The 26,005-nt window shown below is 40.7% G+C and overlaps 1 protein-coding gene and 1 pseudogene across 2 annotated transcripts in view; both read left to right on the plus strand.

The window, feature by feature from the left end:
- Positions 1-13,713: 13,713 nt before the first annotated feature.
- On the plus strand, positions 13,714-16,465 carry LOC307107853 (large ribosomal subunit protein uL11-like; annotated as a pseudogene). The gene is made up of 2 exons (XR_013815275.1): positions 13,714-14,040; positions 15,173-16,465. The product of XR_013815275.1 is annotated as a large ribosomal subunit protein uL11-like (transcript).
- Positions 16,466-22,716: 6,251 nt separating this feature from the next.
- WASL (WASP like actin nucleation promoting factor) overlaps positions 22,717-26,005 on the plus strand; it is an 89,257-nt gene continuing 85,968 nt past the window's right edge. Inside the window, exon 1 of the mRNA XM_079786437.1 lies at positions 22,717-23,226. Within this exon, the coding sequence (XP_079642563.1) occupies positions 23,113-23,226 (114 nt within the window). The 5' untranslated portion in view covers positions 22,717-23,112. The remainder of the gene's footprint in view (positions 23,227-26,005) is intronic.

The raw sequence follows: 26,005 nt of genomic DNA on the forward strand, positions 1-26,005 counted from the left end.
ATGGGTCTCTAAACAAGAATGCACTTTAGCACACAAAAAGGAAATCATTAAAAGAATGAGGAAGCTCATAAAGACTTTACACAGGACAGAAACAAGGGCAACAGGAACTAATGGACAATCTCAGCTATGAATCTCCTCAGAATGAATCAGTTCCTGTTTTGCTTATAGAGTAACTCCTCTTGAAACTCAAATTTCAGGGAGGAATTGTTTGATGGCCTGGCTTAGGTCACATGCCTACCTGTTCACAGATGGTGGGACACCTAGACTTACCATCCTACCAAGACTGCCTATGTAGGAAAAGATGTAGCTCTTCAAATGACAACTGCAGTGGTATTACTAAAATCAGGGTGGTAAACACTGATTAATTCACCTGTCTTACACAAGGCTGTCACATGACATAAACAAAAGCCATCCTGAGAAACCAAAAGTCTCGGGATGAATCAAAGAACCATTGCTCAATAAATGCATTATAGTTTCATATATGCAGGTGTGCTAAATAAGTGGAACTATATTAATAAATGAGTATTTATCTTAAACCAGAAAATGGAAAATGGAGATGCTTAAATGACATCAATTAAACCTACAAAAATAAAATGAGGGCATATTTCTTGAATTATTGGATCATTATTCAATTTTTTTGTTGTTAATCCTCAGCCAAGGATATTTTTTCCATTGATTTTTAGACAGAGTAAAAGGGAAGCAAGGAGGGGGAAATAGGGAGAGAGTGAGAGAGACAGTTTGATTGGTTGCCTCCCACATACGCCCTGATCTGGGGCCAGGGATCAAGCCTGCAACCCAGGTACAAGTCTTTGACAGGGAATCAAACCTGAGACCCTTCAGTTTGAGCTCCGACACTCTAACCACTGAGCAACATCGGCCAGGGCAATATTTTTTCCTTTGGATAATGAAAATTTGATTTAAATATATGCTATTTTTACTATAGTGATGTAATCTTTACAACACCTATTATTCTGGATGTATTAAGTGGCTAGTATAAAATTACTTATATCTTATTTCTTTAAAGTGAACCTTAATTGTACATGCTTTGTTCTTTTTCTATTGAATTTATTTACATACCTTTGTGGAAGAGTTGTCCAGTTAAATATAAATTACTTATAAATAACAAATAATTTTTTAGTATGAGCAGTTCCAAATATTGCATGTGATGCACTTATACTAAAAATGACTCATTGTTTATCTGAAACTCATATTTTACTTGTTGTCTAGCCTTCCCCAACCCCCACCCCTCCCACCCCACATCTGGCAACCCTACTTTATGGTATACACCTGATGTTTTTTCCTATTTAGCACTCATTTCCCCTACCACTGGCATGTTAGTCAGTTCAAGCTGCTATCACAAAATACCACAGACTGGGTGGTTTATAAGCAACAAAAATGTATTTCTCATTCTCTGGAGACTGAAGTCAGAGATGGATGCCAGCATGGTTGAGTTTTGGAAAGGCCCTCTTTTGGTAGCAGAGTGTTGACTTCTCGTTTTATTCTCACCTGGCAGAAAGAGGGCAAGGGAGCTCCCTGGGGTCCCTTTCATAAGGGCACTAGTCTCATTGATGAGGGTTCCATTCTCATGACATAACTACCTCCCAAAGACCCCACTTCCAAATACCATCACATTGTGTGGGGTTAGGATTTCAACTTATGCGCCTGAGGCAGAGGATACAAACATTGAGTCGACTGCACTGGTAAGCACACCCCTTTCCTTTAGAAACTATCTACCTACCATATAGATGATGTGGGTGGAACTGACCCATGATCCAAACTTTACCCATCAGAAAGACTGCAAACTCCATGCCATAGTGATTGGTTCAGAAATGAGTACATGATGCTGGTCAGGGCAGTGAGGACCAGACATAAAACTTTTGCTTTAGTTGTAGGGAAAGAGAAGCTTATTTGCTTTTTGCTGAAATTATTGCTAAGCTGGTAGGTGATAAGTCCTGGGGCTACAGGGAGAAGGACATAGAGAGAGCCTACCCAAGAATCATGGCTACAGGATTCAAAAAAGCTGAAAGGTGAAGAATGAAAGGCTGAGACCTACTGATTATTGAGCCCTGGATCCATTAAGATGTCTATCTTGTACTTTCAGTTATGACAACCAATAGACCCAATTAATTACTGTTATCATTTACATAAGCTAGTTGCATTTGATTTCCGCCAACTGCAGTTAAGAGTCCCTCTTAGCAAAGCTATTTTGAGGCAACAAAAGACATATACAATGAAGTTATTAAATAGAAAATGAACCAAATATATGGAAGCAATATAAGCCAGTCCTAAGGTTCATACAGTCCAATGTTTTTCAGTGTATAATATGTATACCACTGATAGTATGTGAGATTGTTTAATATTTATTTTAATGTGAATTAAAAATATATCAAGCACATCAAACCCAACTCTTCTTTTATAAAAAAAACAAGTTTGTTAAGTTAAAAATGATTTTATTAAAATTAGAATATAAATTCTTCTAGAAGTATGAGGAAATGGCAAACATCGTGAAGGCCTAATGCAAATGTCTGAAATTTTGAAAGCGTTGACATAGTTGATATGATTGATCATCAAATGCTGCTCTGAGTATACCAGCAGGCTGAGGTGGAGCAGGTGGGCCAGGTGGAGGTATGGAGAGAGAAAACACTTTGCAACTATCATGAGAAAAGAGACGTTATGCCAATGCTCTGGAGAGCCTGTTCTCTGCAACTAGGTTCCAACCAAAATTTCTCATTTAGCACTTTTAATAGAGAAACTATTAACTTATGTTACTTAAGAAATATATACTGAACAATAGTTTTACAATCAATATGAAAGTGAATTCATAATATTTTTCTTGCTCTTCTATTAAACTCACGAGTTTTTAAACTATAATAGTGCATTTGATTCTACAAGAGCCTTAAGTTAATAAGCACATCCATACAGCCTTCCAGGGATCTAAGTTATGCAAAAATAAAAGCTAGGTTGCCCAAGGGTTTCAATGGAGAACATTTCCATTGACAACTTTTCTTTTAAATCCCACATCTCTTACTGGGTTTTTGAGAGTAGCTGAATAGCAAAAAAATATGGTTTATGCTGCCTGAGATGGTTTTGGAGTACTGGTGTTCTACATTTTTAATTGTGGGCAGACTCGTATGCTTTGAAAATCAAGGGAACAAAAGGCAACAATTATTGACGAACAACAAAAAATGATTTTTGCTATTCAAAGAGTTCTATAGCAACTACAATTAGGAACCTTCTATATGGGGAGAGTAGGTAAGATATGAACATAATGTCCCTCAGAACAGAATATAAGTTATTAAAAATCCAAATTGAGTAGGCCTTTTCAATTAGGAACTAAAGAAATAGAAGTTGGAGAGTGGAAAATAAAAATCTATTTGTTGAAGAAAGAATAAGTAGTATAATGGAATAACAGCAACAAGCAAATGAGAGAAACATCAGGAATTGGCCTTGGAAAGCATATCTTTGGAAGGAAATTCAAATAACTTAAGGAAGGGTGAAATGATAAAAAATGAAACCTGATGAACATGAGAAAGTGATAGAACATATCCAGAGAATCAACTGTCTTGAGACAATGTTTTGCTGTAGTAAGAAAACAGGAAGAGTATATTGTTTACTATTTTTAGGTATGAAATATTTTCAATCATAGCCTTCATTGAAATAAAAATGAAGACTAAGATAAAAGCTTGCACTGTTTTGGGAGTGAATGAGTTGAAAGCAGTTGTTCCCTTAAGCCATAGTTTCTGATAATTTAAACATTTACAAGTTATTTTTTCTTTTACTTACATAAATATTTCCCGTCGAATGGATTAATTTTGAAAAGACAAACTATTTCATTAGCAGATATCATTTCTGAAAAAAAAATTATGAAAAGAATGGAATAAAGGGCAAAACATGAGAGTCAGAGACCAGAAGTCCCTTTCTCACCACATTTCCCATAGAATGAACCGGTACCCAATACCCTTGACATGCAAAAATCCCTAATATATTGTACCCCCAAAAAAATTGTATACTGTCAATTTCTCACTTTACTTCTACTGACATGTCCCTCTTCCCTACCCATGTCCCAGCTTGCTTAGACAACAAGATTGTTCTGTATAGGCGATAGCTTCTCTTGGTTATCATCTTTCTTCGCCTCAGTGACAATTTACTTTATCACTTGTAGCTTTGTTAATTCCAAAGAAATAAAATGCAAGAAATTCCAGAAAAATCTATATCAATTGTTTCCTTGACAAATTGACATTTTAAAATTAGTATATATTTTGAAGGATGAATAAAATGTAAAATGTTTTGCTTATAAGTCTTTAAAGGTGCATTCTGTAGTAGAATAACCTGGGCAAAAGTAGGTTTACAGTTGTTCCTATGGCTTGATTTGGGGCACAGACAGAAGAGATGAGAAGATATGGGTAAAGAATTAATAGGAATAAAATTGACCGGATATGGTGACTGGAGATTAGAGGGCAAAGCAGTGTGAGAGACAGAACAGGATGGTTTTGTGGCTTCTGATTGGCAAAGAGTAGAAGGCAGTGTTATTCACTAAGAGAACACCGGAAGAGGAAAGATTTGCAACAAAGATCATGAGTTCAGAAGCATGCATGATGACTTTGAGGAGCTTATCAGTCGCTCTAGATCTAGGCCTCAGGAGAGAGATTTGTGATTCACAAAGGTGACGGTAAGAGCCGTAGTGTCATTGTTAAGGGTATAGAGGCTCTCTGTCAAAAGACCCAGGTTGAATCTGGTTCTCTCACTCACCTTGTGCAAGTTGTCTACATGTGAAAAGTGGTGATAATAATACCTCCCATAAGGCAAGGAAGAATTAAATTAAATGAGAATGTATCTAAAGCACACAACAAGGCAATAAGTGCTCAGTAAATGCTAGCTTATATATTCTTATGAATAGGATTAACAAATTAGATTTAATCTATTCACTAAATCTTGTTAGGATTCCTAATATATTCAACACCAAAGAAAAGAGCAAAATGATAAAACTTTGAGTGGGTCAATATTAAAGCTGCAGAGCCCACAGATAAAATGAGTGGGTGAGTGATCACATAAGTAGGAGAGAGACAGCATCTTAATTGATGGTAGAGCGCCTTCAAAGAAGAGGAAATGTCAAATTCCACCAATATGCCATAACTAATCAATGTTTTGGGGATTTAATAGTTACTAAGTCATTGGGGAACTTAGTCACTGAAATGTTGCTTGATGAGTGAAAGAGAAAGAAACAATGAGTGTAGGTTACTCTTTTTAAAGCTTGACTGCGAGGAGGAGATACATGTTAGTGACTAAACAATCAAGGTAGTTTTAATTTGAGAGATAGTTGAGCAGATTTATACTTTGATCAGAAGGAGACAATGTAGAAAAAATATTTATAGTATAGAAAAGGTAAATCATTGATGGAGCAAGTTTACAGAGACCTGCCGAGCACAGCAAAGCAGACTTTAGAAAAGACAAAGTTCGGTGCCTCAGTGAGCACAGAGATACCAGAGCTAATGGGTGCTTGAGTAACATCCTAAATTCAATGATTCTTATAAGAAATTTACAATAAAATAACCAGTGACTTTATTTTTATAACTGATTTTAGTGGTCACCCTCTATCTCATTACAAAGTATTTAAGATACTATAATCCATAAATCATTAATTCAGCAATTCTGAACACACAACTATCCAAGGTAGTTTTTTAAATATATTTTTTATTGATTTCAGAGATGAAGGGAGAGGGGAAAAGAGAAATATCAATGATGAGAGAGAATCATTGATCTGCTGCTTCCCACATGCCCCCTACTGTGACTCGAGACTGCAACCAACCCAGGCATGTACCCTGACCGGGAATAGAATCCTGACCTCCTGGTTCATACATAGATCAATGCTCAACCACTGATCCACACTGGCCAGACTTTTGATTTTTTTTTTTTCAATTATCACAGAATGTCCCTGACTATCAGGCTATGCTCTGAGATAGGAATTCATAGACTAGAGTTTGTCATTCTTCCTGGTTACTTTATCCATTGTTATCTAACAGTTCTTGAATTTCTCATACCTTTATTTGATGTTGAAAAAATATGCAGTTACCTAGAGCAAGTGTCAGCAAACTTCTTCTCTGGAGGGCCAGATAGTAAATATTTGAGGCTTTGTGGGTCTTATGGTTTCTGTTGCAAATTTCAGCTCTGCCATTGTAGCATGAAAGCAGGCAAAGACAATACTTAAAATAATGAACATGGCTGTGTTTCAATAAAACTTTATTTACCAAAATGGGTAACAGACCAGATTTAGCCCCAGCCATAGTTTGCAGACCTTTGCCCTAAAGCATTCTCTAATTTCAGTAGATGCTAGATTTTTATTTTCCAATTACAGTTAACATATAATATCATATTGGTTTGACATTTATATAATTTATGAATTGATGACCCTAATAAGCCTAGTACCCATCTGACACCATACATAATTATTACAATACTAGAGGCCCTGTGCATGAATTTGTGCATGGGTGGGATCCCTTGGCCTGACCAGTGATTGGGGCCGATTGGGGCCAATTGGGGCCAGCTGGCCAGGGGGAGGGACCGCGGCAGGTTGGCCAGCTGGGGGAGGTTGGCTGTGGGAGTGCACTGACCACCAGGGGGGCAGCTCCTGCATTGAGCATCTGCCCCCTGGTAGTCAGTGCACGTCATAGCGACCAGTTGACTGATCGTTCAGTCAACCAGTCGTAACTGTCGCTTAGGCTTTTATATATGTAGATTTAATAATTCCCTATTCTATACTTCACATCCCCATGACTATTTTGTTGTTGTTGTTAATCCTCACTCAAGGATATTTTTTTTCCATTAATTTTTAGAGAGAGTGGAAGGGAGGGAGATAGAGAAACATCGATGTGAGAGAGACACATTGATTGGTTGTCTCCCACACATGCCCCGACAGGGACCGGGAATCGAACCTGCAACCCTTCAGTCTTCAGGCCAACACTCCAACCACTGAGACAAACCAGCCAGGGCTCCCCATGACTATTTTTATAAGTGACAATTTGTACTTCTTACTCCCTTCACCTTTTTTACCCATCCCTCAGCTCTGCTCCCATCTGGCAACCATCAATTTGTTTTCTGAATCTATTAGTTTGTGTTTTATTTGTTTGTTTGCTTTGATTTTTTGATTCCACATGTAAGTGAAATCACATGGCATTTGTTTTTCTCTGACTTATTTCACTTTGCATAATAACCACTAGGTCCATTCATGTTGTCACATGGCAATAATTCATTCTTTTTTTTTTTTTACACCTTCTTTATCCATTCTTCTAGGTAGATTCTAAATGATAATAACCAGAGAAATAATGTAATGCTGTTTCACTGCTATTGCCATTTTGAATATGAATGGCAGCTTCGCTCTATCTTGTCTCATCACAGCCAGATAACCAATTCCAAATAATTTAATCTCCCTGAAGATCTGCTGCTTTCAAGCACCTTCATGGTACAAAATTCAGACTCGCCTAATTTTTCTAGTTCCAGAAACTGATCCTGGAGAACTAAAGCAAAAGGAAATTTATTGGGAGGATATTGTGGGGCTCATGGGTCGGCTCATTTCTCAAACATAGGTCAGCTCTCTTAGACCATCTTCCCATTCTACTTGATATCATGCTAGTTCCTGGCATAAAATAACATCACGCTGAAATGGCCTGAGATTAGGAAGTTTCTAGTATTCTAAGTGCCTTGGTCAGATAAATGAATGCTTGGGGAGATAGATACTACTATCAAATACAGGAGCCTGATACTTCAGGGATACTTCTGGGGGACATGTACATATACCTCCTTCAAAATGAAGGATAGGTTGCTATTCCTTTTGTGTCTTTCTAATGAGACTTGGTGGATCTCTTTGGATTCTTATGCCTATAGATACGAGTGCCTTGTTTCAATCTAGTTATCCCATTATCTCAGAACTATATTGGAATGGAACCAAGAGTAAAAGAAGTTTCTCGAGTAAGTATGGACTGAGGTGAAGTTGTCTGTCAATTGTCCCTTCTGACACAGTAAACGCCATGGTGCTTGGAAAGCCTGAGGAAGACTGGGATGTTGTCTGCGTCTGCATTAAAACAGGAAATTGTGACAGGATGACACATTCGCCTTATGTGTCAGATCCTTAACATGTGTATACGTGTAGATACCATCATTATGTAGGAACTGAGTCAACATACCAAGTCAGTTTTAATGCTTATTGATGAATTTTCCTCCTTCGTAAAGTCAAAGTCCCAGTCTAATTGAACATACTTTAAGCATGCAAAAGCTTTAGTATGAAGAGTACCCAGGGGGAAAGAAAAGCACCGATATTCCACTGTTTAGATCTTCATAACTATCTGAAAGGAGAAGAAATGGAAATGCAAGAAAGCAAATATGTAACTTAATTTCATCAGATTAGTTTTACATGTTAACTTAATCAAAGATCCTTCTGTTGCAGGTAATAGAAACCCCCTGGAATAAGCCAAAAACTAGGAATTTACACAGGATAATGGAGTATTTCTCAGAATCTAAGAACAGGAAGTGAAACTGGCACCTCAAAAGATGAAAACTAGTAAGGGGAAAGCTAGTAGGATGCAGACTACTTTTCCTGTGTCTCTCTCTGCGGGGGGTTAGGGAGGGAACGAGGGGGTCACATGTCTCCCATCTATGCCTCTTGCTGTAAGTCTGCTTCATTCTGATTTCTCTCTGAGAATTATTTTATCTTTCGTGCACACAGTAGAAAATGGCCACCCCACATTGTTTGTGTTTATATGTCTTTAGTTCATGCAGTTAGCATACATGAACATTTAGAGCGTATGGTTCTCAGATCTCAGGAGACAAATTCAATTGGTCTAGCAGACACTAGGTATTCACTCCCAGGCCAATCTGCTATGGCCAGAAGGCAAGGTCACAAAATATACCTGGTAAATGTGGCTGCCACTACTCAGGGGCATGAACATCAGATTTTGTGGAAGAGGAGGTATCTATTACAGGAAAATGTAGAAGAATAAAGATGACATGTGGAGTCCAGTTATAGGTAAGTCATTTGAAGGCTAGTAATGAGCAGAAACTCTGAATGGGAGAAGTATAGTCAAGAGAAAATGAATTTGGAAATATACCTATGTTGTTCTTTCTGAAGGAGATATATGCTGGGATTGGAAACTCAGAAGACCCAATACAACCTTTTAAGGTTATGTCAGCAACTATTGCATCTGTCCTTGAGAATTTGTTCTCAAACCTATTTCTCACCCTTCCTCTGCTCTGTCCTGCATTATAGAGATTGGGGAGTGACCCCTCCAATGTAAAATTCCCAGCCTTCAAATCAGCTGACTTCCAGCTGGGTTTGGCCAATGGGAGGCACTGGCAGGACTGGAGGACGGGAGAGAGAAATCAGGAAGTGCTCCCCTCTTTCCTGTGAGGGCCTGACAGCATAGAATAGGCCAGCTGTGGTTCCAGCTACTGCAAGGTGACCGGTTCCACCTTCTCTCTTTCCGCCTCCAGCCTCACGTCTGCAGAGACTTTCTACTGTTGATAGTCTGTTTTTTATAGCTTCCTAGTTTTTCAGCATTCCTATCACCTGTGGGAACAAGTTCCTGAATTAAATTCATTCTGTCTTAAAATCTTAAAGAAACTTCTGATTTCCTGGTTGGACCAGAGCCTTTGAGATTTTTTTCTTTTTTGATTGCTGACGTTTCTCTAGTCTCAGGGCACTACAGAGTCAGAGCTGAAGCAAGAATCTAAACCTAAACTAACACAAGCCTGCACGTGCTTTTGGGACTAAGAAGCGACAGGTTTTGTTTTTTTGTTTGTTTTTAACGTATCCCTAGTTGTAAGTGAAATCAAGATTAAGTGATGCAATCATTAGACTTAAGTGACAGAACAGTTTGTATCCGAGTATTATTTTTCCTTAAACATTAGTATTGCCTTCCTTACCCTGCTGAGCAGCATTGAGACCTTTCAATCGCGGCTTACACTTAGAGTTGTCACTAGTCTATTCAGTGCTTTGTAGGAATTAGCCAAAGGTCTCTCCTCTGAGTGCTAGGGCCCGCACACAACTTGGCCAGCACAGTGTGAACTAGATTTCAGCTCATATAAGCCTAGTTATTGCCATTTGACATGCTGTGAGTGCAAAGGAAAAATCATAGACTTGGAAACCTTCCAGTAAAATGAACGACAACCCCTGGACCAGTCCTTGCACCCAGCTCCCCGCTGCTGAGAGTGTTGCCTGCTAATGGCTCACATTTGCTCCCTTCTCCAGAGATCTGGCACTGTCCTGGCTATCGGGAGCCACCACCCAAACCGCTCCCTCCTCCCAAAGCCAATGGCTGTGTGATAAATGGCATACAAAAAGTTAATCCTCTTGCCTCAAGGTGACATTTCTGTGGAATGACTTATGATCCAGAGCCTCATTTTCTGTGATCAACCTAGAGGTAGCCTTCACCTGAGACATAGCAGATGTCATTTGCGTGACTATTTCCTCTCCCCTATGCAGTCTCCTTCATTCCCTTACAAGTGTTTCCGGAAGAACATGCCCTCAATGAATCACATGGGCCTGAATCCCTGTCTCGGGTTCTGCTTCTAGGAAAACTGGTTTAATACAAACACTAATTATGATTTCTTTAATCTCTAGAGAAGGACAAATAAATAGACTCTGGAGAAAGATAGTCACAATTATACAAGAAGTTATATTCAGTAAACTAGTATTAAGATTTAGGGCTCCAATCTTAAAATAATAGGCAGATTTGTAATTATTGATGAGATGGCAAAATATGTTTTTTATTTTTATTTTTTTTAAATATATTTTATTGATTCTTTACAGAGAGGAAGGGAGAGGGACAGAGAGCCAGAAACATCGATGAGAAAGAAACATCGATCAGCTGCCTCCTGCACACCCCCCACTGGGGATGTGCCCACAACCAAGGCGCACACCCCTGACCGGAATCGAACCTGGAAGCCTTCAGTCCCAGGGCCGACACTCTATCCACTGAGCCAAACCAATCAGGGCCAAAATATGTTTTTTAGTATTGGAAACTCAAGAAATGAGAGAACAGAGCAGGGAAATAAGCTTGAAACTTTCATACATTTTCAGGCTAGACATGTTTGTGTGTTTAAAGTATATAAGTATGGCTGAATAGTTTGATCTAATATTCTTGAAAATCATTTTTGTGGGAAATCCTTGGACTTTACACTGAGTGGCCAGATTATTATGATCTCTGAACAAATAATAATCTGGCCACTCAGTGTATATCCTATATAATAAGAGGCTAATATGCAAATTGTCCCCTTGACCAGGAGTTTGACCAGCAGGCAGGCCAGCCAACTGCCCATGTCTCCTCCCCCTGGCCAGGCTGGCCAGACCCCACCCATGCACGAATTCATGCACCGGGCCTCTAATACACACACACACACACACACACACACACACACACACACACACGCTGCACACTGAGTGGCCAGATTATTATGCATTCAGAGATCATAATAATCTGGCCACTCAGTGTAGTTCTATTTAGTAGTAACAGCTACAATTTAGTAGTAATAGCACCTTTAAGTGCCAGGCTTTGCAGTAGGTACTATTACATACATTATTTCATGTTTATTCCCTACAACAATCTCATGAGATGGGTATTATCACCATTTTACAGAGGAAAAACTGAAGTACGGTGAAGCTAACTTGACCACTGTAGAGCTTGTCTTCAATGTAGGTCTGTCTGACTAGAATGCCTGCATTATTTTCATTACATTATCCTGCCTCTCAATGAAATTTTATTCAACGCCTGTTGCAATGTAACACACCAATATATCCATATATTGTTTTACATTTTTGCCTTTTCCATTTTTAGGCATAGGTGAATGAGACATTTGAACTGCATAATTGCTCTCCACCTCTGACACACTGACTCAAAGCAAAGCTATTGAACTGAATGACTTTCAAACAAGGAACAATGAATTTATTCTAATATGACCACTGACTCTGGCTAAATTACTTGAGTGTTCACTGTTTTTCCTTATCTAGTAAAAAACCTAATAATATTAACTATTAGCCATGGAGAATTGAGAGGCATAACAAATATCAAGTATTATACAATCCAGTTTTGAATATAAATGATACATATTAGATCAATAATTTCATGAAACTATAGTCACCAATTATGCATTCCTGTATGCTGAGGTAATTCATAGTAGGATTTTTATGCTCAGGGGCTTATAATTTTTACCGCTCCCTATTCCAATAGAAGTGGGCTTACCACCAAAATGGTATTTGTCATAACGAAAAAAAATAACATTGTTTACATTCTCCTAAGCACTGCCACTTTACCCATTACTTTTAAAAGAAATAATTTTATTTATGCTTTTTTTTTTAAGAGAGAAAGAGGAAAGGGGTGGGGGAGAGAGAGACACAGAGACAGAGAGAGATTTTGTTGTTCCACCCATTCTTGCATTCATTGGTTGATTCTTGTACGTGCCCTGACTGGGGATAAACCCAAAACCTTGGCGTATCCGGACAGCACTCTAACCAACTGAGCTACCCAGCCAGGGATACACATTAGTTTTTAAAATGCTGAAAGTCTTTTAAATCCAAAAAGGAATGAGATTATATCATTTGAGCTGAAAAGAACCGTAGCAATCATTCATTCATTCCTTTCATTTCACAAATCAGTAAATCGAAGTATTCAGAAGTTGTGACTCTACTAAGGTGGAATGGCTAGTTAATATAAACTCAGAACAGCTAATCTGCTTGCCCTAGAAGCTGTTTTGCCAGGTGTGAACAATGAACATACTGTGTGTACAGACTCTACCTTATCTTGGCCTTAAATTGACAAGAATAAATCCCAGTGGTTTTTATGAGTTCCCTCCCCAAAAAGAAATAGAGGAATGGGATTCACATACAATCTGTATAATGCTATGTCTTCTGTGCTGGGGGAGAGGGAGGAAGGTGTTTGTTGGTACAGGTGAATTTAATCACCTGGAAGGTCAGTCCATCATACTCACCAGGAGGGCTTTTTAAACATAAATTGTTGAATCCTACCACCAGCGTTCCTGATCACTTTCGGACTCAAGAGTGGGGCCTGCACATTTGTAGTTCCAATAAGTTCCCAAGTGAAGCTACTGCTACTCATCAGTTGGGGGAACCACATTTTGAGAAATACTGGTCTATCTTCCCCAGTTCCTATGGATGGCCAGTCTGCTTTTATCCTGGTTCTTCTTTTCACTCCAGTGTCCAATACTCCTGGGTACTGGACTTGCTTTCAGAGTTGCTCTCCCAGGTGAAGTCAAGCCTTGATTTACTATTCTGGCAATTGTATCAGACTGAAAACTATTATTTGCAGAAGTTCCTGACAATATACCCCACATTTCTCCTCTCAAACTGGGTCCCTGGATACCTAAGCCTGCTCGAGAAAAAAAAATCGTTACATGTTCTGGAGTTGAATTAGTTTGCTGGGCCATCTAAAGTGGACACCAGCCCTAACCGGTTTGGCTCAGTGGATAGAGCGTCGGCCTGCGGGCTGAAGGGTCCCAGGTTCGATTCTGGTCAAGGGCATGTACCTTGGTTGTGGGCACATCCCCAGTAGGGGTGTGCAGGAGGCAGCTGATCGATGTTTCTCTCTCATAGATGTTTCTGGCTCTCTGTCCCTCTCCCTTCCTCTCTGTAAAAAATCAATAAAAATATATTTTAAAAAAGTGGACACCATCCCTGTCTATTGCTATTAGCTACAGCCCCCTTTTCTGCTCCCATTAGGTTGTGTGAGGTTTCTGCATATTGTATTTTCTATCCAGATGCTCTCAGAATTATTACATGCTTAGTACTATGTGGAAGAGTTTGGACGTGGTTATACGTTTTCTTGACTTCAGAGCATATCTAACTAAATGTGTACCTTATAAAAATATATATTTTGTTCCTAAAATATGTATATTAAATCAGAAATGATCACTTGACATACAAATATACACTCAATATTGTATAGGTTCAATATTAAGAAGAAGATATAAAAATGAATAAGACCTGATTCCAGCAGTCAAAGAACCTTCAGGCTAATGGGGGAAAGAAACATTTAAAAGGTAATTTTAAGTTCCAACTGGTAAATCTGTATATCACTGGCTTTGACAACATATTAAAATGACATACTACAATTTTAATAGATCAGCTAAACAGCTATTCATAGATAAATGACATAAAAGTGTATGAACTTTTAGTGTTATCGGTGGGGTGCCCTCCATGTCCCCTCCTGTTGCTGGTGGGAGTGGGCTTCTTGCAATGTCACGAGAAAAGGGATTTCTGAGACTCGCCTGGGAGAATGAGCGGTATTCATTTGCATGGAACTAAACCCCCGAGTTCCCAAGGCCTTCTCTCCTTCCATCGCACCCTGGAAGAAGTACAGTGCGCTGTGTTTTCAGCAGAGCCGCAGCCCCTTTTCCTGACTAAAGCCACTGCTCAGAGTTTCTGTCCTATATTCGCACAGTCCAGTCAAGAATGACTCGCTTAGCTTGTTTCTAGCTGCAGTCCATTGTGTGGGGGGTCTGCATTGCCATGGATCACGTGGCCTCTAGCACCACATGGTTATGGAAGAAATACAGGCAAGTGCAAGGAAGCAGGAGCAAAGCCAGAGGAACAGAGAGAGAGAATTCTTTGGGGATTTTAATCTAAGATTTCTTCGTGTACTTGCAGTGGCTCCATCCCCTTTAGCCAATCCACGGTTTCCCAGGCTAGACTGACAGGCAAGTGTTTTTCCTCAACTTTACTGTGCATGTGCCCACCCTCCCCTTTGTCCAGTCCCTTCCCGCAGTGATTTGCAGGCAATGGACTCACGGTTCCCTGGGGAGGGTAAAGTTGCAGCTCCCCGATAAAGGTGCCCAGATGGCCACCCTTATAATGCCTGGCCTTCCCTTTGCTCCTTTCCAATTACTATTAATAACTAGCTAATTACAGTAGTAACAATAGTCCCAACCCATTTAACCATTACTAACTTTCCAAAGACAAATAACCTAGTTGATGTACAGGAAACAAAACACTGCTAGCTGTTATTAAATTCAAAAAAATGAATAAAATGACTGCTTACTTCATAGAGACAAAGTTTTACAATTCTTTCATGTATGTGATATGCATGTAATGCAGTTCACAAAACACTATCACCTTGATAAAACTAAAAAGCAAATTTATTTATGTTTAATATATTACTGTTTTGCCTTTAAGAAAGACATCCCAGTCATTTGAAAGGAAGCAAAGTCTGCCACCCCCAAATTTTGAGATATTATTTTAAGCTGGTTATTTTTAAGAAATAGAAGACTCAGAAGACTCAGGTGCAACTTTCTTCAGCCATCCTGAATCCGGGTTCATCTGACATCAGTTGCCTCCACCATGCCGCCGAAGTTCAACCCCAATGAAATCAGTCATGTATCTGAGGTGCACCAGTGGGGAAGTGGGTGCCATGTCTGCCCTGGCCCCCAAGATCGGCCCCCTGGACCTATCTTCAAAAGAGGTTGGTGATGACATCGTCAAAGCAACCAGTGACTGAAAGGATCTGAGGATTACAGTGAAACTGACCATTCAGAAGAGACAGGCCCAGATTGAGGTAGTGCCTTCTGCCTCTGCCCTGATCATCAAAGCCCTTAAAGAACTGCCAAGAGACAGAAAAAAGCAAAAAAGCATTAAGCACAGTGGAAATATCACTTTTGATGTGATTGTCAGCATTGCCCGACAGATGCGATACCGATCTTTAGCTAGAGAACTCTCTGGAACCATTAAAGAGATCCTGGGAGCTGCCGTCTGTGGGCTGCAATGTTGATGGCCTCAATGTTGATGGCCGCCACCCTCATGACATCATAGATAATATCAACAGTGGTGCAGTGGAATGTCTGGCTAGTTAAGAACTACAAAGGAAAATGTTTCAATTAAAGATTATTTGACAACAAAAATAAATAAATAAATAAACAAACAAACAAACAAATAATTCAGAAGAAACATTGACCCTACCTAAAAGAATTTATATAGAAAGACCTGCTTAAAGGAAGGGAGCTAGCACCTTATCATCGTAATATAAACTAAATGTTACAGACAGGGAGAAACCAAACAAAATCTGCTAGACTTCCATGTCCCAGTGTTTTTGGGTGGCCAAGCAAGAATTTGTTTACCAAATATTTGCTCCTTTGTCTATCCGTTAATTGACTGCTTTCCCTCTGTAGTCCCAGACCCTGCCTCCCTCTCCATAGTTCAGAATGGCATATAAGCCTTACCTACCAAATGCGTCCTAAGGTCTCATATTCTTATGGAATCTCTGTAGTGTACAAGCATAATAAATTTGGTCATTTTCTCCTGTAAATCTGTCTCATGTTAATTTGATTATTACTCCAGTCAGAAGAACTTAGAAGGGTAGAAGGAAAATTAATTTTCTGCCCACACATTCAATTCCTTGAAGTTCTTACTATTTGTTGCCATCCTCTCCCCAAACTTAATGAGTGCCTATGAATAGCCTTCCTATGTTCAGAGAATTTCTGATCTTGTGAATCTGTAGATCCCTAAAGTTGCACTTGAAATCTCAGGCTATCTTGCAGCTAGGATACAAGTATTTGACTTTTCTCTAAACAGTCAACCCCATGGGCAATTGTGATTTCTAATACATAAAGAAGCAGGTGGCACAAGGAATCCATTCTGGCAAAGACATACGCAGCTTTTAGAAACCCAGGAGAAATTCTAGTTTCTAGTTCCCAACTTTAACAGTGAATTTATGGTGTCTGTGTCTAGAGATGAGAGTTCACTGGTGTAATTCCAGAGTGAAACTCAGGGGTACTTTCCAGTTGCATAGAGAATGAATCAGGAGGTCTAACATTTGACAAACAGGCATCTGAGAGAGAGAAATAACACGAGAGAACTTTCCAATACTAAAATACATGAATTTTAGATAGAAGGGGCCTTAGGAATATCCAGTACAATGAACGTAAAAAGATCCCAATATGGAACATCATCACATTTCATAATTCCATGAACAAACAAAATATTCTTAAAACTTCTAGAGATAATAAAAAGTCATACACAGAGGATCAGAATCAAAATAACATCATCGTATGTCAACAGCAATGTTCAAAATTAGAAATCAATGGAATAACACCTTCAAATTCTGAAGTAAACTGATTTTCAATCTGAAATTATATATCCTGTTAAACTATCAGTCAAGGATGAGAATTAGAATAAGACATGATCTGATATACAAGATCTCAAAATGTTACTTTGTATACATCTTTTCCCTAGAAAAAAGTATATATTACCAAAACAAGGGAATAAAGCAACATATATAACATAGATCCAAGACATAGAGGTACAACACAGAATAGAGGTTACACAAAACCCCAGACAATAGCCATGTAGCCAAGACAGCATATCTAGATTAATATAGCAGCATGGAGGGCGTTGGGAAGTCTCTGATTAAAAAAACAAAAAACATAAGTGGATCTAACATATTTCTGATACATTTGATTACGTGGAAAATATATGAGATGAGAGTTTATAGTTGTTGAAAATATAGAAAAAAATGAAAAAATTAAACAAAAAAAGATGATATCAAGGGGGAAAAAGAACAAAATACTAAAGTGGTACAAGAATGTAACTATAGTCATAGTGCAAGACTTGTATCACTAGAGAATACATTGTTCTATGTAATAATAATTAAAACGCAAATTGTACTATAACTTATACCAGGGGAGGAGAAAAGAGGAAGTGGTAGTTTAAGGAGAGAATTCTCACCACTTATAATAGGAAGTTAATAGGTAATGCTTTAAATTAATTGGTCAATACATAGCAACTTACCATATTATTTAGAAGTGCCTAGGTAAATTCTAGCAGAAAGTATAAAGAAGAAGTGTCTGGGGAGAGTAAATGGAGCTTCTGTTTGTTTTGTGGTTTTTTTGTTGTTTGTTTAAGTTTTGTAGTACTATTTTATTTTTAAAGTTATGTGCATATATCACTTTTATAAATCATCATGAGTATTCACACTGCCAACTCCTCCATAATGCAAATTGTCCTTGAGCACATTATAATAAAGAAGCCAATGTTTTTCCCTCTTATCTGGAATAATTAAACTGAGAGCCATTTAATATTCATTAAAGTTAAGGAGCAGAGATGAGAAAACCAGTAAGTAGCATTCTGGGAACTATAACATACTTAATAACATACTTAGTTCTTCAAATCATTTCTTAAATAAAGGTACATACTAGGTATCTGGAGACTAGGCCATATACTAGTAGTAATTGGTGGTAACTATCACTGGTAATGAACTAGCATGAGTAAGAATTCAATTTTTCACTAACATCAATAAGAAATCAGAGTGGGCTGTAAATAAGCTATGTATTCCTAAAAAAGAAAGCCCCAAAGAGGCTTTGTGAAATGAATTACAAAGGGAGAAGGAGAGAAAAAGTTTGGTAGCTTACTTTTCAAGATTTTAGTTAATGAAAAAGAAAACATTGAACATTTAACTTGGGAAAACAAGTACTAGGACAAATTCTCTAAAAAACTGCCATATGCAACATTTACATAAAAATGTACACAGATATTTTACAATGTGAACATTTTAAACCCACGGCACTCGGAGGGTGCACGGGAGAAGTGACATCTCCTGCTGTCTCCAGGTTTGCTGGCTCTATAGCTCAGCTCTGTCTCCAGGTTTGCTGGCTCTATAGCTCAGTTCTGCCATAGTCAAGCCAGTATCAGTAATTATGGCTACAATGGCTGCTGAATGGCATAGATCCCTGGGTGTAGCTGCCTCTACATTGCCCTACAATGAAGGGCGTCACTACCTTTTAATTAACATTAGCAAGGGGAACAGGGTGTTTCGGAGGACTTGTAACAGTACATAAACAATAATATTTGTAAAGAAGAAAAGTGTGCTGTATTAGCAAAGGATCAGGACAGAAGAAAGTGCACGGTATAATGATAACAGTAGGAATGCATCTGAAAATTTGCCCTCATGTCTATAAATAAACTACCCTAATGTTTTCTGTTAAAATGAGGACTTCACCTTAAAGGATTACAGCAAAGAAAGAAGACAATAAAAGTCCTAAGTAGATTCTAATTGAGTTAAGGAAAGTCAAATGGAAGAAATAGTCATAATACAGTATATTCATTTTATCCTATATAATAAAGAGGTAATATGCAAATTAACCCTCATGCCCTCACAAGATGGCTGCCTATGACCAGGCTGGCAGGGGGGTTAGTGAGGGACAACCAAACAATTGAACAAGCGGGCTGCGTGGGGCAACCAGGCCAGCAGGGGTGGGGGGGGGCAGTAAGATGTGACCAGGCCAGTTCGGGGGGGGGGGGCAGTTGGGGGCGATTAGGCCGGCAGGGGGGCGGGGGCAGTGAGGGGCGACCAGGCCAGCAGAAGGGGACAGTTGGGGGAGACCAGGCTGGCAGGGAGGGAGCAGTTGGGGGCAACCTGGCTGGCAGGGGGGGCAGTTAGGGGCGACCAGGCAGGCAGGCAGGTGAGTGATTAGGAGCCAGTGGTCCAGGATTGTGAGAGGGATGTCCCGGATTGTTGAGGGTGCAGGCTGGGCTGAGGTGGACCCCCCGCCATGCACGAATTTCATGCACTGGGCCTCTAGTATGTATATAAAGATAAAAATTCCTAGTCTTCTTAATCTAGCGTACAAACTTAGTTGAAGGGAAATAGAAACCTTATTTCCTGGATCAAATCCAATCTCTAAAAAGAATTTGAGATAAGAAAATAACTTGAGAAAGGAAACAGAAAGATGTCTTATGTTCTGACAAAGAGAAGATATGCTATCAAAAATGAAAGGAAGAAAGGACTTGCTAAAACTTTTGAAACAAATACAGACAGTACTGCTTGGTCTCAGGATGGACATGGAAAAATAAGATGCTTGTATGCATTGTGAGGGGGAATCACCCCAAATATTGCCTGTTCAAGTGTTCCAAAGAGGAAGGAAGTCTTACTTCCAATATAGGGTTCATGCTTACATTTTCCACATTTTAAGAACAAGGAGCTGGAAAAAACCCAGATAAGTGCAAAAATAACGACTGAGCAGGAAATAAGAACTTAAATTGCAATTTTGTGGACAAAATACCATATTTAAAATTTTGAGGAAAAGTTAAATAGTTTGGGCTTGAGAAAAAAAAAGTCTCTGGTGGTTATAATTTTCTATCTTCATTTCTAAAGAAAAAAAACAAATGGCAAATAGTCATAAAATTCACTTAGAAATAGATAAGACATTTAAAATTTCCGGGGGGTGTTGGGGGGAGTAATGAAAGCAAATAGTGTCAGCTAACAAGAGGTTATGAAATGATTGGAACCCAATAGTTCTCTGTGTGGGAGTCTTCAACTCATAGCTACTGTCATTCACCCATCCTCCCACAGCTTTTTTTTCCTTAACCCTCTTCCACATCTTTCAGTGGACAAGTTTTAAAGCTGGCATTGTAGCATAAAAATTGCTATCTTTCGGTCTTTATTAATTAGAAACTAATATGATTCTGTCTTTAGCTTTCTAGTTTTAAAAGGCTTTGTACTTTTGGAATGCTGGGACATATAGCCTATTGGCATAATATATTGCCTAATCAGAAATTCTGCTGGCAAAGGAATTATAGCCCAAAGTAATCACTATGTATTTGGAGAATTACATAGAATTCTAAATATGAAGGACAGTTTTCAAAGTATCAGGTTTAGATAGAACAAAGGTTAGAAAAAATAAAATCCCCATTTCAACACAACTTTGATCCTTTAGCCAAGGGGAGGCAGAGGCTATAGACAATAATGGTCAATGACAGATGAGTAATATTTGAGAACCATGATATATCAGGTATTTTACATGTTGTCTTGGTAAATCTTACAACTTTGAAGTAGAGTTAATTATCTCTATTTATATTATACCTTTATTAAATAAAAATTATTTTCTATTTTATGGATGAGGAAATGAGACTCAGAGAAGCACTTATCCACAGTCCATAAGGTTGTTAAGTGGTAGAACAAGAACTCAAATTCAGGCCTATCTGAAGCCTGTATTTTTGTTACTATCCTGGTTCACAGGTTTGATATTAGGGATCTAATTCCTATCATCCCACAAGAATCTGTAATGCTTTCCACTGTTACTGTGGTTTGAATGTATAAGGACCTCAAGCTTGATTCAAGAGACAATCTGCTTTAGCTTCTGGTTTATTTATTTAGCTCTGTAATTTAGAGAAAACTCCAGGTTTACATTTCTACCACTGCGTTTATAAACCTAATTACTTAATAAAAAGTCCATTTGCTTTTGTAAAAAATTGATTTTAGAGAGGAAGGGAAAAGGACAGAGATAGTAACATCAATGATGAGAATCATCCAGATCTGCTGCCTCCTGAACGCTCCCCACCAGGTACCCTGACAGGGAATGGCACGACCTCCTGGTTCATAGGTCGATGCCCAACCAACTGAATCACACCAGCCTGGGCCCACTTGCTTTTTTTTAAAGTCATCTTTCCCCTAACATTATTAATCAAGTGTAATTTTGAAATATCCATATTTTATGTGAGGGCTCCAAGGATTACATGATCTCCTATTCCTTTGCAGATTTATTCCTACTTGGCTAATGTTATTAAGGACAGCTTTAATGTTTAATTTTTATACTTTCACGAAGTGCACTGATCAATGGTTTATCAATCCCTGTAGTACTTTCAAGATTTGTATTGTATCGGAGATGTTACAATCAAATAGTTTTACCAAATTTGATTTGGCATAGGATAGATGTCTTAAGTTTAATACATGGTAACTTTTTTATTGAAATTGAATAATTAGCAAACATGATGGTTAAAGTTTATGCAATAAATGCTCATTTGTTTAAAGCGGGTTAAGTCAGATGCTTAGTCTAAAATTCACTGCTGTGGGTAGTATTTATATACCCATATTCCAAAACTTCCGTTTGACAACAGTTGTTTAGTATTTAATTTACTGAACAAAAGGGTTCCTCTTAGGTAACCTTTAATATTCTGAGACATACAATTTTTTCTTTTTTTTTTAGTTCTTGAGATTTACTTCTAAGTATTAAACCAGATGTTATTTTCCTGTGTGACATTCCAAAACGGGCACAATCACTTTGGATAAAAAGAAAACAAGGTCTTCGGGGTTTAAGAAAAACAAAAAGATGAAAAGAAAAATAATGAATATTTTCCAGTTCACCAGACAGGGGAGGGAAACGTGTTCAGGATCCTTAAGAGAAGAGCCTGAGTTTAAACGTTACAAATACTTTTCCCCTAAGAGAGACGCGGGAGGACTCCTTCCCGGCCGCGTCTGTTTCTGCAGCAGCACCAGCCGCAGGATCGCTCACCACCCGGGGCGAGGCCCGGCGCCCCTCCACGCCCGGCACCCAAGTCCGGACACAGTGGAAGGAAGCCCAGGCACCTGCGGCTCCGACCGAAGCCCGCGCGGGGCGCAGGGCAGCGCGCTTCTCCCCGGCGTCCCGCCCGCCTCCGGATTCCACGGCGGAGTGACGTCCCGCGGCCGCGCCCCAGAAGCAGGAGCCGCGCCGGGGGCCGCACGGGCGCTTCGCAAAGGCGTCCGCGTGTCCGAGAGGGGCCCGCAGCTCCGCGGCGGCGACCAGCCTTCCCTCCCGGCAGCAGCCGCCAGCCCGGAACGTCCCAGAGCGGACCCCACCGGGCCGGCCCCGCTCCAGGACCGCAGCCCCCGTCGGACCGCGCGGCGCACGCCTCCGCCGGAAGGGGGCGGGGCCCGGGCGGCGCGGCGAGACCCGCGGCGCACGGGGTGGTTCCTCCCGGCCGGCCCGCAGCCGCGCGTTTCCGGCGCGCTCCCCCGCGCCCTGCGTCCGTGGTCTCGCCCGCCCCGCAGCCATGTTGGATCGTGCGGCCGCCGCCGGCGGAGGAGGGCTGGCGGAGTTGGGAGTGTAGCGCGGTCGCCGGAGCGCGAGGACTGCGGCCCACCGGCCAGAGCCTCGCCGGGCGGGAGCTGGGGGCTCCCCCCTTTCTCCGCGCGGCCCGCCGCCGGCTCCTCCTTCCCGTGGCCGCCGCCGCCTCCTGGCGCCGGAGGAGTGGCGAGATGCTGAGCCTGTGACTCCCCTCCTCCCGCCCCTGTCACCGAGGGGAACGCGCGCTCGCCCACTCGCCGGAGGAGACGGCCCTGGACTCCGAGCCGCGCCGGCGGAACCATGAGCTCCGGCCAGCAGCAGCCGCCGCCGCGGAGGGTCGCCAACGTGGGGTCCCTGCTGCTCACCCCGCAGGAGAACGAGTCCCTCTTCACCTTCCTCGGCAAGAAATGTGTGGTCAGTGGCCGAGACCCGCGACGCCGGGAAGTGGGAGTGGGCAGGAGGCGGGAGCGCGCCGAGGGTCGGGCTGCCGGCCGGGCCTCCCCCGGCCTCTGGCCCCGCGTCGGCGCCCCGGCCCCGCTCCCTAGGTCCGCTTGCCCGGGTGCGGGCGGTGCGGGGCCGCGGCCCCGGACGCCGCCTCCGGAGCTGCCCGGGAGTGGGGAGTGCCTGTCCCGGAGCCCCGCTCGGCCGGGTCCGCACCCTTGTTGCCGGCTCAAACTTGATCGCAGGGAGGTCCCGACGCGGTTTCCTTGCAAGAGCGGCTGGGTCTCTCTCACCGGGCCCCTGTCCTGGCCCTCGCTTCACCTCTTACCGCTTGGTCTGCACAATACCAGAGGTCTCCGCAGTGGGTCGATCGGAAAAAGAAGCCCAAATATGAATGAAACGGACCATAAAGTTGTTTTTAATCCCACTTTAGGGTTTCAGGAGGCAAGTGAAGTCGAGTGCATCGGTTCAGGACGAGGGCAGGCAATGCTCCTGCTTCCCATTGCAGAGCAACGGGGTTTATTTCTCTAGGAATCTCGCCGAGGCCTGGTTATTACTCTCCTCCCCACTGGTTTTTCTTTTCTTTTCTTTCTTTTTTTTTTTTACCTTGGTGGTAGGAGGGGCTGCTCTCCCCACAACCATGTGCAGGGGAACCGAACTCTAGTAGTTCTTGACCTTTGGGGGCCTGCGAATGGTTCTTAGGTTGGTGTTGTGCGGCCTGTTCAGACCCCAGATGGCTGGTTGGGAGCAAGCAGTTCCGCTGTGGGAAGGGGAATGTGTGTTGTTGACGGAAGCATTCATTACATTGGCTGCTGGCACGTCTGGGGGTGGGGAGGCTCTGTTCCGTGGTGCAGGCCTGGTCCAGCTGCTGCCGACTGCGGTGGCTGGGTGAGCTGTGGCTGAGTTTGCTGAAACGCTGCGTGGGTCCCTTTCTCCCCCTCGCTGCTTGTTAGCACCTGCAGGGTGGGTGCCGCTGGAACCCAAGAAACACCTACAAAAAATGTCCATGGAACAGGTCTGCATCTTTGCAGAGTAGTGGTCAATGTGTCAAAACAGGCTACACCTGCCTAGGAGTAGTTAGGCTTTGACAGTTTCCGGAAAATTACTGCATTAATGGTTAACTTCATAGGAGTCTCTACCCTTTGTATCCCGTCCTATCCAATTGGACATTGAATCAGTACATTCAACTCAGATGTGTTTCGTATTTCAGAAGTTAGATCTTAAAGGACAGACGTTGAGTTTACTTATGGAAAGAATGAAATAAGAGAGGTGGCTTAAAATGGGAATTTTGGGAAACTAAAGACAATCAAGTTTCCCCCACCCCCCAGCTTTTTGTAAACAAATGAGAAAACTGTGCCAGTGAACCCTAAGTCACACAGCAATTTAGTAATGTGGCCAGAACTAGGAAACCAGGACTCCCGATGCCGAGGCTCTTGTCCTTTCCACTACATCACGTTGTTTTAGAAGTGGTTTTTCTTTCTTGTTATTGGTTTATTTCTGGAAGTGGTATTAAAAGATTAATAACTTTTGTTTAACCCAAAATTGATGTAAAGTTTAAGATTCTTATTTAAGCCCTAATTTATTGCATATTTTCAACTTAGGTAAATCACTAGCACTTTAAATGTTCAGTTATCTGCAAATGAAAAATAAAAACATTGTTGGTTTATTACATTTGCTGTCAGAAAGTAGTTGTATGTACTTGGTTTTACATACCAAACACATTAGCTTTAGGCAGGAAGGACATTGCAAGTATACTGACTAATTGCTCTGTGCTTACCTGTAAGGAGTACTGGTTTCAATAAATGACAGATGTGGAAGAATACGGTGATAAAGATAATATTTTTTACTAGTTAGCATAAATGGATTACCAAATAAACTGTCTGTATTCAGTGTTTAATTTCTTTATGTCATTTATTATTAATAAACTTTACCTTTTGAATTTCTATCATTTAAAATCACACTGCTATAGTTACCTGCTCTCCTGGTATGAAATTATTGCAAAGATTACTTTAATATTTGACATTTCCAGTTACTAGAGAGTAAAGTAAGAATGATATTTTAATTTTTGGAACAATCTCCCCCACTGCCCCTCCCCCACCCCCTTGCTGACTATGCAGGTTTTTTGTTTGTTTTTTTGGTAGTTTAAGATAATACTGAAATACATTGTTTCATTTTTAAAAAAAAGTTCAGCAATAAGATTTACAGGTCAGACCAAATTTGTTAAGCAACTGTATTCAGAGGAGTAGTTATAGTGCCAGCTCTCAGGCATTTCAGTCTTTCATTCACTCAACAAATATGTATTGAGTAACTAAATGTTGAGGTCAACCCAGGGTTCATGCCTACCCTCAAGAAGCTTTGTGTATAAAAAAGGGAAGCAAATGTATAAACTGATGTGTAAGTCAATACTTCAGAGTGATATGTAAGAAGCTGCATGTTACAATGGAAAATGTGTTGCTTTGTAGTCAGGAGACAGGGGTTCAAACTCATGTGGTCACTTTGGACAAGTTAAGCTCCCTGTCCTCAAATTAGTTTTCTTATCTCCGAAATAGGGATACCATCTTATGGGGGCAGTGGGGTTGTGGATTAGAAGGACTATATAAATATATGGGCTATTATTTTTATAAAGATTTAGGGGACCAAAAGAGGATGAGTAAAAGCTTTTTTAGAATGGTGTATACTTAAATATTTAAGATTAGTGGGTACTCCCCCAGGTTAATGAGAGGTCTGAAACAGCTTGGAAAGTCAGGGGACC

Source organism: Cnephaeus nilssonii, assembly GCF_951640355.1.
Source record: "Cnephaeus nilssonii genome assembly, chromosome: 12".
NCBI classification, from domain to species: Eukaryota; Metazoa; Chordata; class Mammalia; order Chiroptera; family Vespertilionidae; genus Cnephaeus; species Cnephaeus nilssonii.